This window comes from Denticeps clupeoides, chromosome 3 (genome assembly GCF_900700375.1).
Source record: "Denticeps clupeoides chromosome 3, fDenClu1.1, whole genome shotgun sequence".
Lineage (NCBI taxonomy): Eukaryota > Metazoa > Chordata > Actinopteri > Clupeiformes > Denticipitidae > Denticeps > Denticeps clupeoides.
The window spans coordinates 7,239,303-7,254,076 of record NC_041709.1 but is presented as its reverse complement, the minus strand read 5'-3'; the positions used below and the strand labels follow the sequence as shown (position 1 = coordinate 7,254,076).

The following is a 14,774-nucleotide window of genomic DNA, read 5'->3' as shown; positions in this document are numbered from 1 at the left end:
AGCTGTATGTGCAGCTATAGAACTCTAAATAGAGTATGTGGGCGGAGGTGGGCAGGCCATTCTAGGTCACAAGAACATGAACGTAGGTCCACTGTACCTTCTGAGACCTGACTGTTTCCATTTGTGGACAGTTAAACTGTTCAGGAGGAGAGCAAGGTTTTGGTTAAATATAAAAAAAAACAGAATGTGCGTAATGTGCGATACCCCAGAATTAAACCAAAAACTGTGCAAATACAGTCAAATAATTCATATTTTACAGGGCAGAGAATACAAACAGGACCATTTCTTGACTGGTTTTTAGCTGATTGTTTCACTGCTTTAGTTTAACTGTATCCTCCGTCCCATCTGACACTAAATGAGATATTGCATTTCTGTTTTATGCAAACCCTTCCTATTTATTATATACAATTACATTTTATTAAAGTAGAAATGACATGGAATAAATACTTGTTGAGAGTGTAAACAGTAATATAAACCAACATACAGTACATCCAGGAAAATATAAATTTTTTCCTCAGAATTCTACACACAACACTCTACAATGACAGTGTGAGGGTTTAAAGGGTTTAATTGAGGTTTTGGCAAATGTATTAAAAATAAAAAACTGAGAAAGCACATGTACACAACCTTAGTCAGGTCACCAAGAACCTGGAGGTTACTCTGTCATAGAACCTTCTAGAAGGACAACCATCTCTGCAGCAATCAGGCCTGTATGGTAGAGTGGCCAGACGGAAGCCACTACTTCATGGATTCCGCATGGAGTTTGCCAAAAGGTACCTGAAGGACTCTCAGACCTTGAAAAACAAAATTCTCAAAAATGGATCTCTTTGGTGTGAATGCCAGGTGTCACATTTGGAGGACCGTGAAGTATGGTGAAGCATGGTGGTGGTGGCATAATTCTGTGGGGATGTTTTTCAGCTGCAGGATCTGGTAGACTAGTCACAATAGAGGGAAATGTATAGAGACATGCTGGATGAATATCTGCTCTAGAGCACTCTTGAACTCATGAGTTCGTGACCGGGAGCGCTGTGGAAATGGGGTGACGCTACTCCTATAAAAGTTCAAGATGGCCGCCTCCCGTTGCTCAGTCATTGAATGCCTTTTTTGTATCAGAGACTGAGCTCTATTCACCTTGACCCAAAGTAAGACTGTACCTCTCTTTGTCTGTACTCCTGCCTCCCAGCCTTGTCTAGTCTTCTTTCACAAGCGTCAACATCCGTGGATGTTTACATTTACATTTACGGCATTTGGCAGACGCCCTTATCCAGAGCAACTTACAACGTGCTTTCAAGTTACCATCGATGAAGAGATCAATTCCGGTTCACTAGGACCCCAACTCTGAATACATCTATTTAATTCACTCTGTTGTAGATTCTGTACACAAAGTTCGACAACAAGAAAATTACAATTTAATCTAAATATTCTTTAAAGAGGAAGGTCTTGAGCTGTCGTTTGTTCTGACCTCAAGGGGAAGTTCATTCCACCACCGAGGGGCCAAGACGGAGAAGAGTCTAGATGAATGTTTTCCTTTTACCTTCAGAGATGGAGGGACTAAAGTGAAGTGATTGTCACATGTGATACACAGCAGCACAGCACACAGTGCACACAGTGAAATTTGTCCTCTGCATTTAACCCATCACCCTGAGTGAGCAGTGGGCAGCCATGACCGGCGCCCGGGGAGCAGTGTGTGGGGACGGTGCTTTGCTCAGTGGCACCTCAGTGGTACCTTGGCGGATCGGGATTCGAACCGGCAACCTTCTGATTACAGGGCCGCTTCCTTAACCGCTAGGCCACCACTAGGCGAGCAGTACTGGAGACTCGGAGTATACGAGGTGCAGTGCGAGGTGTAATAAGGGCTGTGAGGTAGGATGGTGCTACTCCATGTTTGGCTTTGTAGGCCAGCATCAGTATTTTGAACCTGATGCGTGCAGCTACTGGGAGCCAGTGGAGGGAACGTAGCAGAGAAGTGGTGTGGGAGAATTTGGGAAGGTTGAAGATTAGTCGTGCTGCTGCATTTTGTATTAGTTGTAGAGGTCGGATGGTACATAGTGGTAGACCAGCTAGAAGGGAGTTACAGTAGTCCAGTCGTGAGATTACTAAGGACTGAACCAGTAGTTGGGTGGCCTGGGTTGACAGATAAGGGCGGATTCGTCTGATATTGTAGAGAAGGAATCTACATGAGCGGGAAAGATTGCTGATGTGAGTTGAGAAAGAGAGTTGGTTGTCTATTGTTACCCCAAGGTTGTGGGCTGTTGCAGAAGGAGAGAGCTGCGAGTTGTCTAGGTAAATAGAAAGATCCTGATGTGGTGAAGAATCTGCTGGAATGAATATTAGTTCAGTTTTGGTGGGATTGAGTTGGAGGTGATGGGCTGCCATCCAAGACGAGATGTCTGTTAGACATGCAGAGATTTTGGAAGCAGCATGTAGATCAGAGGGAGGAAAGGAGAAGAGGAGTTGTGTGTCGTCAGCATAGCAGTGGTAGGATAATCCATGTGAGGAAATGACCTCACCAAGTGATCTCGTGTAGAGGGAGAAAAGGAGAGGACCTAGCACCGAGCCTTGAGGGACACCAGTGGAGAGTCTACGGGAGGTAGAGGTGGATCCTTTCCAAGTCACTTGGTAAGATCGCTCATCAAGGTAGGAAGCAAACCACTGCCATGCTGAGCCCCGAATTCCAAGCCTCTTCAGGATTGACAAGAGAGTCTTGTGGTTAACGGTGTCAAATGCAGCAGATAGGTCGAGGAGAATAAGAACTGATGACAGTTTTGCCAATCTGGCTGCATGTAGCTGCTCGGTAACCACCAAAAGGGCAGTCTCGGTGGAATGAGCTGTTCTGAAGCCTGACTGGTTAGGATCCAGGAGGTTGTTCTGTGATAAATGGAGTGATAGCTGGTTGTAGACACAGTGCTCAAGGATTTTGGATAGAAATGAGAGGAGGGAAACTGGTCTGTAATTGTTAATGGCTGTAGGATCAGCAGTGGGTTTCTTTAGGATTGGAAGAACACTGGCTGTTTTAAAGGCGGATGGTACGTGGCCAGATGAGATTGAGCTGTTTATGATATAAGAAATGAAAGGGATGAGGTCAGGGGAGATAGTTTGAAACATTGCAGAAGGTATTGGATCTAGAGGACAGGTGGTTGGGTTGCCTGTGGATATAATCTGAATGATTTCATCAGATGTGATCTTAGAAAATTGATTTAGCGTAGTTGTAGAATTTTCAGAAGGAAGAGTAGGATTAGTGGTGGAGAATGTCTCACAGATTTTTTCAATCTTCCCTGTGAAGAAGTTGGCAAAATCATCAGCTGTTAAGGAAGTTGGGGCAGGGGGAGTCGGGGGGTTGAGTAGGGATAAGAAGATGTTGTGGAGTTTTTGAGGGTTGTGGGCAGAGGCTTCTAGTTTAGCTTTGTAGAAAGCAGTTTGAGCAGCAGTGAGGTTAGTGGAAAATTTGCGCAGAAGATTCTGGTAATACAGTAAAAAAATAAAATAAAATAAAAAATGGGGTGTTGTTGGTAGGATGTTGCAGCTTCGGCTGACCCCACACTGAAAGATTCACTTCATGGAAGTTCATCTTTCAGCAGAACAATGCCTCTAAGAACACAGATATCAAAGGAGTGGCTTCAGCACAACTTGAGTGGACCAGCCAGAGACCAGACTTGAATCTGAACCAAATGAACCAAATGCACTGATGCTTCCCATCCAACCTAAAAGTGATGTGATTGTCATTGTGAAGCACAGCAAGCACAGCACATGGTGACACAACAAAACATGTCCTCAGCATTTAACCCATCACCCTCTGTGAGTAGTGGGCCACCATGACATGACAGACGGCCATGACAGGCGCCCAAGGAGTGCTTTGCTCATTGGCACCTGAGAGAGGTTGAGAGGTGCTGCAAAGAGGAATGGGTGAAACTGGCCAAGGATAGGTGTGCCATGCTTATAGCATTATATTAAAAAAAGGCTGTAATTTTTTCATGTTGTAATTATGGGGTATGGGGTAGAATAGAATCTGAGGGATAAAAATGCATTAATCAATTTTGGAACAAGGCTGTAACATAACAAAATGTGGAAAAAGTTAATAGTTTCTGGATGCACGGTATGTAATTAGGCATCTTACATCAATACCGAGTAGGAAAAGAAGGCAGTTGCCTAGGGCCAAGAATGGCTGATTATGTACTTACACTACAACCTTTAACCAGCAGTGAAACAAACTACTACAGGCTGTGCAAAATGTTTACAGAGAAGCAAATACTTTCAGTCGTCTTCTTGAAGTACTTAATCAGTATTAATTAATGTTGTTATTGATGCTGATATTGATGTTCTTCATGTTCTGCTAAAACAGAACACATCAAATCTACAGCCCTGGCTCATGGAACAGACTCATGTGCTCATATTAGCATAAAATTCTTCAGAACATGGCTTTTGCCACAAGAAAATGTTTAAGGTAAACAATTGGAATCTGCACATTCCTTCAGAAAACTCTCATATATTAATTCACTAACCATAACCCCTTAGTGTTTGTCAGGATCCGGTCCGAAATTGGGGTTACTCCGGTCCAGGATCCGGACCGGAGATTCATTGTTGTCCTGTGTAATGTTCCCTAATCGTTTTCACCTGTGTTAATTGTATAAAGCTGCCCTGTTCGTTTCTGTCTGCTGTCAGGTCTTTGAAGTTATGTTCCATGTTCACCAGTGTCTACGTCTCGGATGTCTCCCCTGTCTTGTGATTCACAATTAAACCCCGGTTTCGCGATGTCAGGTGAACGCGTCCTTCATTCCACGTCTTCTCGTCACTCCTCCTCCTCCTCTCCGTTCATCCGCCGCGTCATGCCCGCATGGACGTGACAGTGTTAGGGTTGCAGGTACCAGAGCCATTCCCAAAACACTGGGTGCAGGGCTAGGACTCATCCAGGGCACTGCAGTTTCCTTCAGACAAAATAGAAAAAATGATTTTATGCTCAATTGCACAGTGGCACAGCAGCTGGCAAAGTGGCCTCACCTCTGATGTTTTGCGTTTGAATTCTGGCTCAGACCTGTGTGCTCTCCCCGTGTTATTGTGGGTTCCCTTCGGGTTCTTGAGTTTTCTCCCACCGACCAAAGGATTGTACACTGTGTGAATTGGTGGCTCTAAACTGTGCTTAGGTGTGAGTGTGTGTGTCTTTGGATGAGATCGAGCGGCCGCAACCCTGATCAGGAAGAAACAGTTTTGGAAAGTGAGCGAGTGGGTGGGGCTTAAAATTACGGCTAGAGATGCTGTGATTATCCGTCGCCTAGAGTGTCTCAGATTTCTTAAAACGCATATTCTTACATCATGTACTCTAAAGGATTGAGACAAAACCATAATTTGATCTTGGACTTTGTGACTCTTGGAATGTCACACTGACTATAACACTGAAGACCAAAGAAATGTTAGCTCTTGTTCAGGAATGGGTGAAAAAGCATTGATCCCCATGCCATTGTTCACTTGCACTCTATACCCTCGTGCTGCTCCTCTCTAATTTCAAGATGCAACAGCCCTCCTATAGTGCCCATTATAGTGCCATTAGTATGAAATTAAGTTTTAATCACACCCCCATTACCCAGTGTAGCGTTGCCAGACTTATAATCACTGGCACCTCAATGACATTTCATTCCTCTTGTAAAACGCATTACCCAAAACCTCAAATATTCTCAAAATGAAACCATGTCACCCTGTGACCTGGACCAGTCCATGGCACAACAACTGAATCCTTGTTTTAAGGTTCCTTCCCACATTTGCTTTCTTCATTTTGTCTTTTTATAAGACAAAAGTTGCATCCTCCAACTCCGAACTGTGAGGTGTAGTGCGTGATTCCACCATTAAAAAGAATCATGTTGTTGCAGATGCGATGAGGTCTTGGCAAAGATATGCTGTAGCCATCTCTCATAAAATCTAATTTTACTACATGAAATAATTTTTTAGTGGGTAAGGAAGTGGGCCCGTAATTGGAAGGTTGCGGGTTCAAATCCCAACCTGCCAAGGTGCCACTGAGGTGCCACTGTAGTACACACACAATGTTTCACAATGACAATTGCTTCACTTTCATAATTATCACACACATATTTTTTCAGTATTTTTATTCTGCATTGTTTATGTTTTATAAGACAGTCCCCCTGGAGCAACTTAGTGTCTTTCTGACAGACATAATGGTAGTAAGTGGAACTTGAACCTGGGTCTTCTGGTTCATACGCGAGTGTGTTACCCGCTAGGCTACTACCACCCTTCTGTAAAAGTACACAATTTAAAAGCTTCATCAACTTGAATAAGTCTGGCTACCAGGCTCCTCCTGGTACATTCATATGTATTTGCCTTTAAGCACCATCAACTTTTAAGATGCTATTTAGATGTTATAAGGAAAAGGCCTTTCCCCTTTGCACATATGCAATTTTTGGTAAGTAATGGGGTGTGCTCAGGTGAGCCACAGAATGCCCTGAGAGATGTTGCCTCAGATCCTTCAGATAACATCTATCAGCTGCCTCAGAAGTCAACAGGCATGCCATTGTTGGCAGGCATTTCAGCAACGATGACATAATTCTGAAATCATAATAATCCAAAAAATAATTCTGAGATTGATTTTTATCTGTTCAAAAGTAATCTGTGATATCATATCAAAGGGGATCCCCCAGTTCCCAAGCAAATTAGGTCTATAGACTGAACCGAAACGATCCCAAGTAAGACTGGAGAGGTCTTTCAAATCTAACTCAAGTAAACATTTTCCCCAGCAAGCCAATCCCACTCCTGTGTAAGAGTGTTTGGACATGTTTACATCAATGTACACATGTATGCATTGTAGCAGCCGCATATAGCGACATATGCACAGTGTGAGTACTTTGTTCCTAGAAATACACAGTGTTTATTAAACAGCGCAAAACAACTTCACTTTCAACAACACTTCACGAAAACACTCCATTACGGGGAGTACACACCAAAACCCGGACATCTGGACATGGGTGAAGGAGGAAAAAGGAGAGAAGGTAGCTGCACACTTTCTTACGTTGCGGAGGGCTTTAGCGCATCAGAGCATTAAGGCCATGTTTAAAAAGTGTTCTCCATAATATTTACAAGGAAATTCTTTAATTGTAGTCTTTGTTGTCCTCTTTGGGAAAGATGACCTTTTATGGGGTTAGAGTCATACACCTGTGACACGTCAGTTGATTTCAACTCCCACACAGAGGGAGAATATTGAGAAAATATTTATACAAGTTCCAACTGGTTTCTTTATCACGGCAACAAAACCAGACCAGCACATGTAATCCATAATGGGCTCAAACATTTATTCAGGCTTTGTGGGTTTTTGTCAGTATGCTGTCATCATAGAGATGTTCTCACTCGCAAGACGAAGGATAAAAACCACTAAAGTCTTAGATCATTTACTGGTGGTTTACTTCTCATTCAATGTATTTTCTTTATTTTCATGATCATTTACGTTGGTAGATTCTCACTGAAGGCATCAAAACTATGAATGAACACATGTGGAGTTATGTACTTAACAAAAAAAGGTGAAATAACTGAAAACATCTTTTATATTCTAGTTTCTTCTAAATAGCCGCCCTTTGCTCTGGTTACTGCTTTGCACACCCTTGGCATTCTCTCGATGAGCTTCAAGAGGTTGTCACCTGAAATGGTTTTCCAACAGTCTTGAAGGAGTTCCCAGAGGTGTTTAGCACTTGTTGGCCCCTTTGCCTTCACTCTGCGGTCCAGCTCACCCCAACCCATCTCGATTGTGTTCAGGTCCGGTGACTGTGGATGCCAGGTCTCCACTTTTTGTTTAGTACATAACTCCACATGTGCTCATTCATAGTTTTGATGCCTTCAATGAGAATCTACCAACGTAAATGGTCATGAAAATAAAGAAAACACATTGAATGAGAAGGTGTTTTGGTCTGTACTGTATATCTGCATTTCCAAATCGTCACCGAAATACAAAACTAAAATACATAAATGTGTATACATTTACACATATTTATGTAAACATTTAAATATTCCTATTATAGCATATAAAGAAACATACAGTAAACTCATTTGTAGACCTGTGTTATAACTCATCTACAGAGTTACAAAGAAGTCCCACACTGAATTCTGTTGAGGAAAGCTGTTTGATGGAAATAGTTTCCATTCAGTGTTTTGTGCTTATGATCCTTTTAATAGACATCAATGACATTAGGGTTATTTAAGTAAGATTGTTTAAACGGAATCAGTGGCATGTAACTTAAATTAGTTGCAAAAGTTATTATTGGACAGTGGTTCTGTCCAATGCTTCTGATTTGTGGTTAAAGATTGCATTTTTTTCTGGAGTAAAATGTTACCTTTGATATCTCTACATTAACTTAATGTGAGGGACCAAACAATTAGGCAAAGGATACCAGATTTTTTGTTCAGAAGCAGAGATTTATAACCCAAACACACAAACACAATGTTTAAAGTGGCTGGCCAAACCAAATAACACTACAAGGGGAACACAATGAACACCAGTTACAAAATACATATAGACAGCTGACAACAAAACCCCAAATCCCCCCTTGGAATCAACAACTGAATGGAAATGGCTGACATGGTCCCCTTCTGATTACAAGCCTTCTTTGGCCCCAGTCCTGACTTTGCCCACACAGAAGGACCGCCCCAAACAGCTGAAAGATGATTAATAAACAAAGCCACCATTTTACCTTAATAACCCTACGGTGTTCCAATGTGTGCACATCATATAAATCAAATGTAAGAGTAAAGCAAAATAAAATGATATCAAAGTAAACTGTTTTGGAATGTATGGAGCCGTTTTAATAAACTGTAAATAATAAAATAACCCAACAAAGTGTGGAGTGTTGATGCACTATTACTCTGTGTCACTTAACTAAGTGGTTATTGTTCTTCATCCACCACTGCTGAAAAGCATTTAGCCATTTTTCTGCCATCGGAGCTGCAACATAGCAAAGGAACTTGGCAATGGAATGTCAGACAGAGCCTAAAATAACAAAACCAAAAGTTTCAATGCAATTTGACAAAAATTGAGAATGGACAGTTTTGCTTAGAAACAAAAGCTGTTTGATAACCTTATAAGTTAGTCCCATCGTAGAATCCCCATAAACTCCTCTTCATTATAAAGTAACACAATTTAATAATACATAAACCACATGGAAGAAACATATTGAATGGGAATCTGAACCCATTGATAGAGAGTTAAGGGGTATCAGTTACAGAGACGAAAGCCAGTTAAATACTGGATAACTTGTGTTAGACTAACCTCTTAAAAGCTGCAAAAAAGGTTTGAACAGTGTTCCCATGTAGTCACAGTAGAATGATGAGCTATCATGCCATATTTAGGGTACCAAGGTACCATTCTGGCATTTAGATAGAGAAATGGATGATAGGTGATGACGGACTCTTTGCTGTAAAAGAGCAACCAAACGTTGACATGCAGGTCCGAGTTTTCAGGGTCTGAGTGTTTCAATCTTTGATGCCTTTGCGGTGGAAAGGAGATGCATGGGAATGCATGCAGTGATTTACAGACATGTAATGGATGAGGGTATTTACTCCTCCTACATTTGTCAAGAAGCATAATGTTCCTCATAAAAATCAAAGAACACTTGCTTGTGGAAGAATATAACTCAAATTAAATTCAAGTTCAAACAGGCTCTGCACAAAGGTAATACACAGAGAACTGAACATTACAGCCACTCCTAGCAAAGGCAAAGGAGCAGTTTTCATACTCTAATGTCCTCTTTGCAACTGCAGACAGAAAAAAAGCTAATTAACACACAAATCTGAAAATCTAGTTATCATTTATAATTCAGTTATTCAGCATGAAATTGCAAAGCAATATATCAGATGGCAAACGATATGATATGCATCTTGTTTCTGAATCTTGTAAATCGCTTGAGGTCAATGGATCAAAGCTTCAGAAAAGGACCTCCAGAACTGGCGTTTTAACGTTTCACCATCAAACAAATAATCTGACATCGTCACAATAACAGAGATGATTGGTAGATGTAAGTCATGCCAGCTTTAGTAAACAGAATCCTTTTTAGAAAGTTTGAGAACAGAAATGTCCGAAGTAGCGTCTGTATCAGTACTAACTTATTACATTACGTTTTTCTTATTACTGTCATCCTACTTACTCAAGTAATTGAGTTATATTCAAGATATAGCAATGATACAATATATACCATGACAAAATAATAACAAACAGCTTCTTTTGATATGACATGTATGAACATGTGACAGAACAAATCCTAGACATAAATGTCAAGTGAAATAACTCAATACCAATACAATGAATATGGCCATTGATAAAACACTTTGTTTAAGATGATTTTAAAGGGCATTTCCCATGTGCTGTAGGCGTCATGTTTATTCTGCTTACACAGAGAGAAAGCCTGTCATTTCTTAGAACTGGTCTTTGGAAATTGGAGGTCCAGAGAAGTGCCTTGACCTCACCACTATAAATTGTTTGTACTAAAGCACTTGGCGTAGGTTAACAGGACTGGCCATTTACGCACTCCTTGAACCACTGCTTGAAGAATAACAGCACAGTCTTAGTCAGTTGTTGCTCGCCGATGAGTAAGGCTGTGTAAAATAAGGCAATTTTTATTTTCTATTTTCTGATTTTGTGGAATAATTTATAGATCTAGATTCTGGAAAAAAATCCCTGTGTGTTGTGTATTATTCTTCTCTAGTCCTAGAATTAGATTAGTTTAGCCTATTGGAATGGAAAAATGTTGTATACCTCAGACAACGAGCCAGTATATATAATACAAATATACAGTGAAATATACATTTGCAACAATTGCTACAGGAATAAATATGGTAAATTTCACCCACAAGACCAGGGTGAAAGACACAGTGAAGACAGACCAACCCACTCAAACTCAACCCAGGTATTCCTCTACTAAACTGAATGTTAATTTTCTTTAATTAACACCATCTTCAGTACTTATCTTCAGCAAAATTAAAAATGACAACTCTGTTGTTCAGGGTGTGTTTAACCAGGATAATCCACTCCAAAGTGTGCATTAAGGATAATTCATTAATTATTTTAATCCATAAAGGACCACTGGACAAAATACATATCCTCATTTTCATTGGTTGATTTGTTGTTTTACGCTTAGTTGTTAGCTGCATTTTGATTACATTATATTGCTTGAATTTCCATAAGAAACCTTGCCAAAGTATTAATAAAGTTAAACCTACATACATTTGTCACTTTTTGTAATCACTGTGTCTGACACATGCATGTCATCTGAATATTCATGACATCATAATCCTTACCATCTTCCGTAATCAATTATGACTAACATGCAACAAGTGCACACTTAACATTCTCCTTACTTTAAATCCTTGACAGTGTTTACTAACTTAAAATACGAGATCTGAGCAAACTACGAAACTGTTTAGCTGAAAGATTAAACAATTTTTTGGTTTTAAGTAATCATTGTTTTTAAGTAATTGTTTGTTACACAATTTGTTATTACTGAGTTTTGCACTCTTTGATTGTTATCTGTTATTTAAATTCACTATTCATCTGATTTTGTCCCCTCAGTCTATTTTAATGTTTGCCTCAATCACAAGAATATGAATATTTTGAACTACCATGCTGGGTAGGGTCAGTGCATATAATTTTGTCCATATTACATGACTGTATATTAGATAATGAACGTTGCCCAAAGCATCACAATGCTTCCACTAGTTGGCCCTCTTTCCATGGTGCAGTTTCTTAATTACTCTAATAATTGAGAACTATTGGGAGATATTTATTTTCAGTAACTGTCTTTTTTATCTTGTTTCACCAAATTATGATCTCCATACCGATCTCCCTTTTAAAAATTAAAAAATGAGTCCACTGTTCCCTCTTCACTTGGTGTGGGTGGGGGCCGGGGGGCGAATATCCCACATTCACTGACTTGAAACTATTACAACAAGGATGATGTATCTAAGTAACCAGGTAATCATTCCCTATGAGAGACATTCAAGAGGAAGCCAACATCTCTGCTGCTGATCTCTCCAAAATATCTGGAATGGACTAGAAGTGAAAATGTAATAATTGGTATTTCACATTGTGGCAATGTATTACTGTGTGTGAATTTTTCTACATGCCCAATAAGGATTGCTTCTGAAATTCATTCTGAAATTACTTTTATTAAAACCATCCACTGAAATTATGAAAATGATTTAACTATTAGATACCTTCAGAAAAAAAAAAAGGCTTGTCCAACTTGCCCTCCCAGTTCCGGTTCCCTCCCTCCCTCATCTTTGGTTTTGGGTGGGATGTGTTTGGCTCTGGGTCATTGTTACCACACGCTCCACCACTTTCACAGCCATCATCGCTGCACTGCAGCAGTACACTTCCTCGGCCCTCCTTTGTTTCCCTAACATTCCAAAACTCATACTGTTCCTGGGATACTGTTCCCGGGGTGTGGCCAGCACCCCCTCACCTTCTCAGGCAGCGAGTTATACCTGGAAATGCAGCCATTTACTGAAACAAAAACTGACTGGTTTCATTCACGCCCATGAGTGAAACTGCAAGATTAAAGCTGGAACAGCCTTTTTTCAAAGATCCCTTTTTTTTTCTGTCGCGGCGTGCCACTGCTTGCAAAGACAACAAGATTGTCAAGATTGTAAAAGTTTCAGACACACAGGCATCAGGCTATTGGCTAAAGGCATTCTTGTACAAATGGAGGTACTTTGTCCTGGTTTTGGGGATACATTAATGAAAAGGTTCAGACAAACATTATCCTATTTCAGTATAACCGTAAAGAAAAGGTGTGGCCTAATTATGAAGGTGGTTTTAATGGTTTCAATTAACCGTGGTAAATAAAATACATTACATGCCACTGATTCAGTTTAAACAATCTTACTTAAATCTCTTCTCTGTGGGCGTGTGTAGTGTGTGGTGTCCCAAGCACCAGAGAGCAGTGGGGAGCATGTGGGTGGGTTGGAGGCCCATGAAGCCAAGATCAAAGTCTGTATCGATAGTAAGGTGTTACACCCCAGATGAATTTTCTCAAAGAGACCCAAACTTTCATCACACATTCCGAAGTTCTACATTGTACGTGCTCAAGTCTGCTTAACGTAAGAACATGAGTACCACACAATGTTGTGGCTTGAGGCGTCTTTTAGCAGTCATTGAATTAAACTATGGCTTGTGCATATTATCAAAGAGCACCTGAAGGTCATCTGGCCAAAAAGGAGCTGAATTGCTGAATGAATTGTTGAACGTTCTGTCCTCCTTGTGGTTTTGTTAGAAAACACAGCATTGGATCCTGGGTGAAATTACATATTTTCTCGGGCGTTCTTCTTCTTTTTTCACATGTGTGTGTAGACTCATTACAGTCGCCCTGACACTAAGCTAATTTCTATCAACATATGAATGAAATCAAGGGCAAAGAGAGCTCAAAGCTGCCTACATTTACGTGTGCGGGAACAGGCTTGGTCTTGTGGTCGTGACGTCAAACGCTCAAAAAAAAAAAAAAAGAAGGCATGACTCGACAACTTGCAAGACAATCCCACCGACTGTGGTATTTCATTGAGTTAATTATGCATTCATATTTAATGATGAATTTAAGAATCGAAGGAATCTATGAATCAATCTCTCTTGCAGCACTTGTCTAAATAAAACTGGGCTACCTGGAACATCAGAAGAAGAGCCCAAAAGGCAATCGAGAAACAGTCCAGATGAAAGTGAAAGTCAAGTGATTGTCACTGTGAAACAGTGCAGCGCTGCAACACGGTGACACAACGACGTGTGTCCTCTGCTTTTTTTTTACCCATCACCCTCGGTGAGCAGTGGGCAGCCATGACAGGGCCCCGGGGAGCAGCGTGTGGGGGGGGGGGGGGGACGGACGGTGCTTTGCTCAGTGGCACCTCAGTGGCACCTGGGCCACCGCTGCCCCTGCAGTGACGGTGACCTTCGAAAAGCTTCAGCCTGGCTCGCCAGGTCGCCAGGCCGCGATCGCTAGGCGATGATCAGACAGCCGGTCGTGGCGGGGCGTCTTCGGAACTGGGCGTCCGTCCGGTGCCCGGTAAACTCCTCCCCGCGCCGACACGCACGACATGCCTCGCGCGCGCGCGCGCCCGCCCGGCGGCCAGTTCGGGGCGCGCGCGCGGAGAGGAGCAGCTCGAACTTCCCAGCGTCGAGTGGACATGTCGGACAAGAAGGGCAAGCGAGGGGGCCAGGCCGGGAGGAAGGAGGAACACGCTCAGCCAGGTGGGGCCACTCGGCGAGACCCGCGGCGCGTCCGTGCGTGTGCGTGGGCTGCGAGGTGCGCCACAGGTGCGCCGAATTAAACCCTCGCCGTGCGTTTCCACGTCAGTCCTGGCGTCTCTCGGCGTGTCTGTGGAGAGTCTCAGGTGAAGTTGTCCGAAAGTCGAGTCGTGGCGACCGCACTTGTTTCCTTAAGGCGGAGACGTTTCATTCCGAATCCACGCAGCCTTGTCGCTCCGAGGGACGTCGGCCGGTGACCCGGTGACGTGTAGCTGGACAGGCGGCTGACCTCCGACCCCGTTTCACTTTCGCACTGTACTGATATTAAACGCGAAGGAGGATTCGGTTGTGATTCATGCATTTCCTGTCTTAACAATGTGAAAGTTTAGGGAAGCACGTGGAATATAACCTGTATGACCCTCGACCCATCAGCACCACGGGGATAACCATCATGCCATGTCCAGTCACTCGCATGGTAATGTTCATAATGTGGTCTTATGGTGTATATGGTGTAACAAAGTGGCTTATTATTGCATTATGGTGATTTCTTTACTGATGAGAAGGT

At 41.9% G+C, this 14,774-nt stretch overlaps 1 protein-coding gene across 6 annotated transcripts in view; it reads left to right on the top strand.

The window, feature by feature from the left end:
* nrg1 (neuregulin 1) overlaps positions 1–14,774 on the top strand; it is a 68,274-nt gene that overhangs the window by 13,791 nt on the left and 39,709 nt on the right. The window contains exon 1 of one of the 6 annotated variants that reach the window (XM_028971320.1): positions 13,867–14,212. The exons of the other annotated variants lie outside the window; for them this stretch is intronic. Coding sequence (XP_028827153.1) covers positions 14,059–14,212 — 154 coding nt within the window. The 5' untranslated portion in view covers positions 13,867–14,058. Of the gene's footprint in view, positions 1–13,866; positions 14,213–14,774 lie in introns of those variants that run through there. 6 annotated transcript variants of the gene reach the window in all.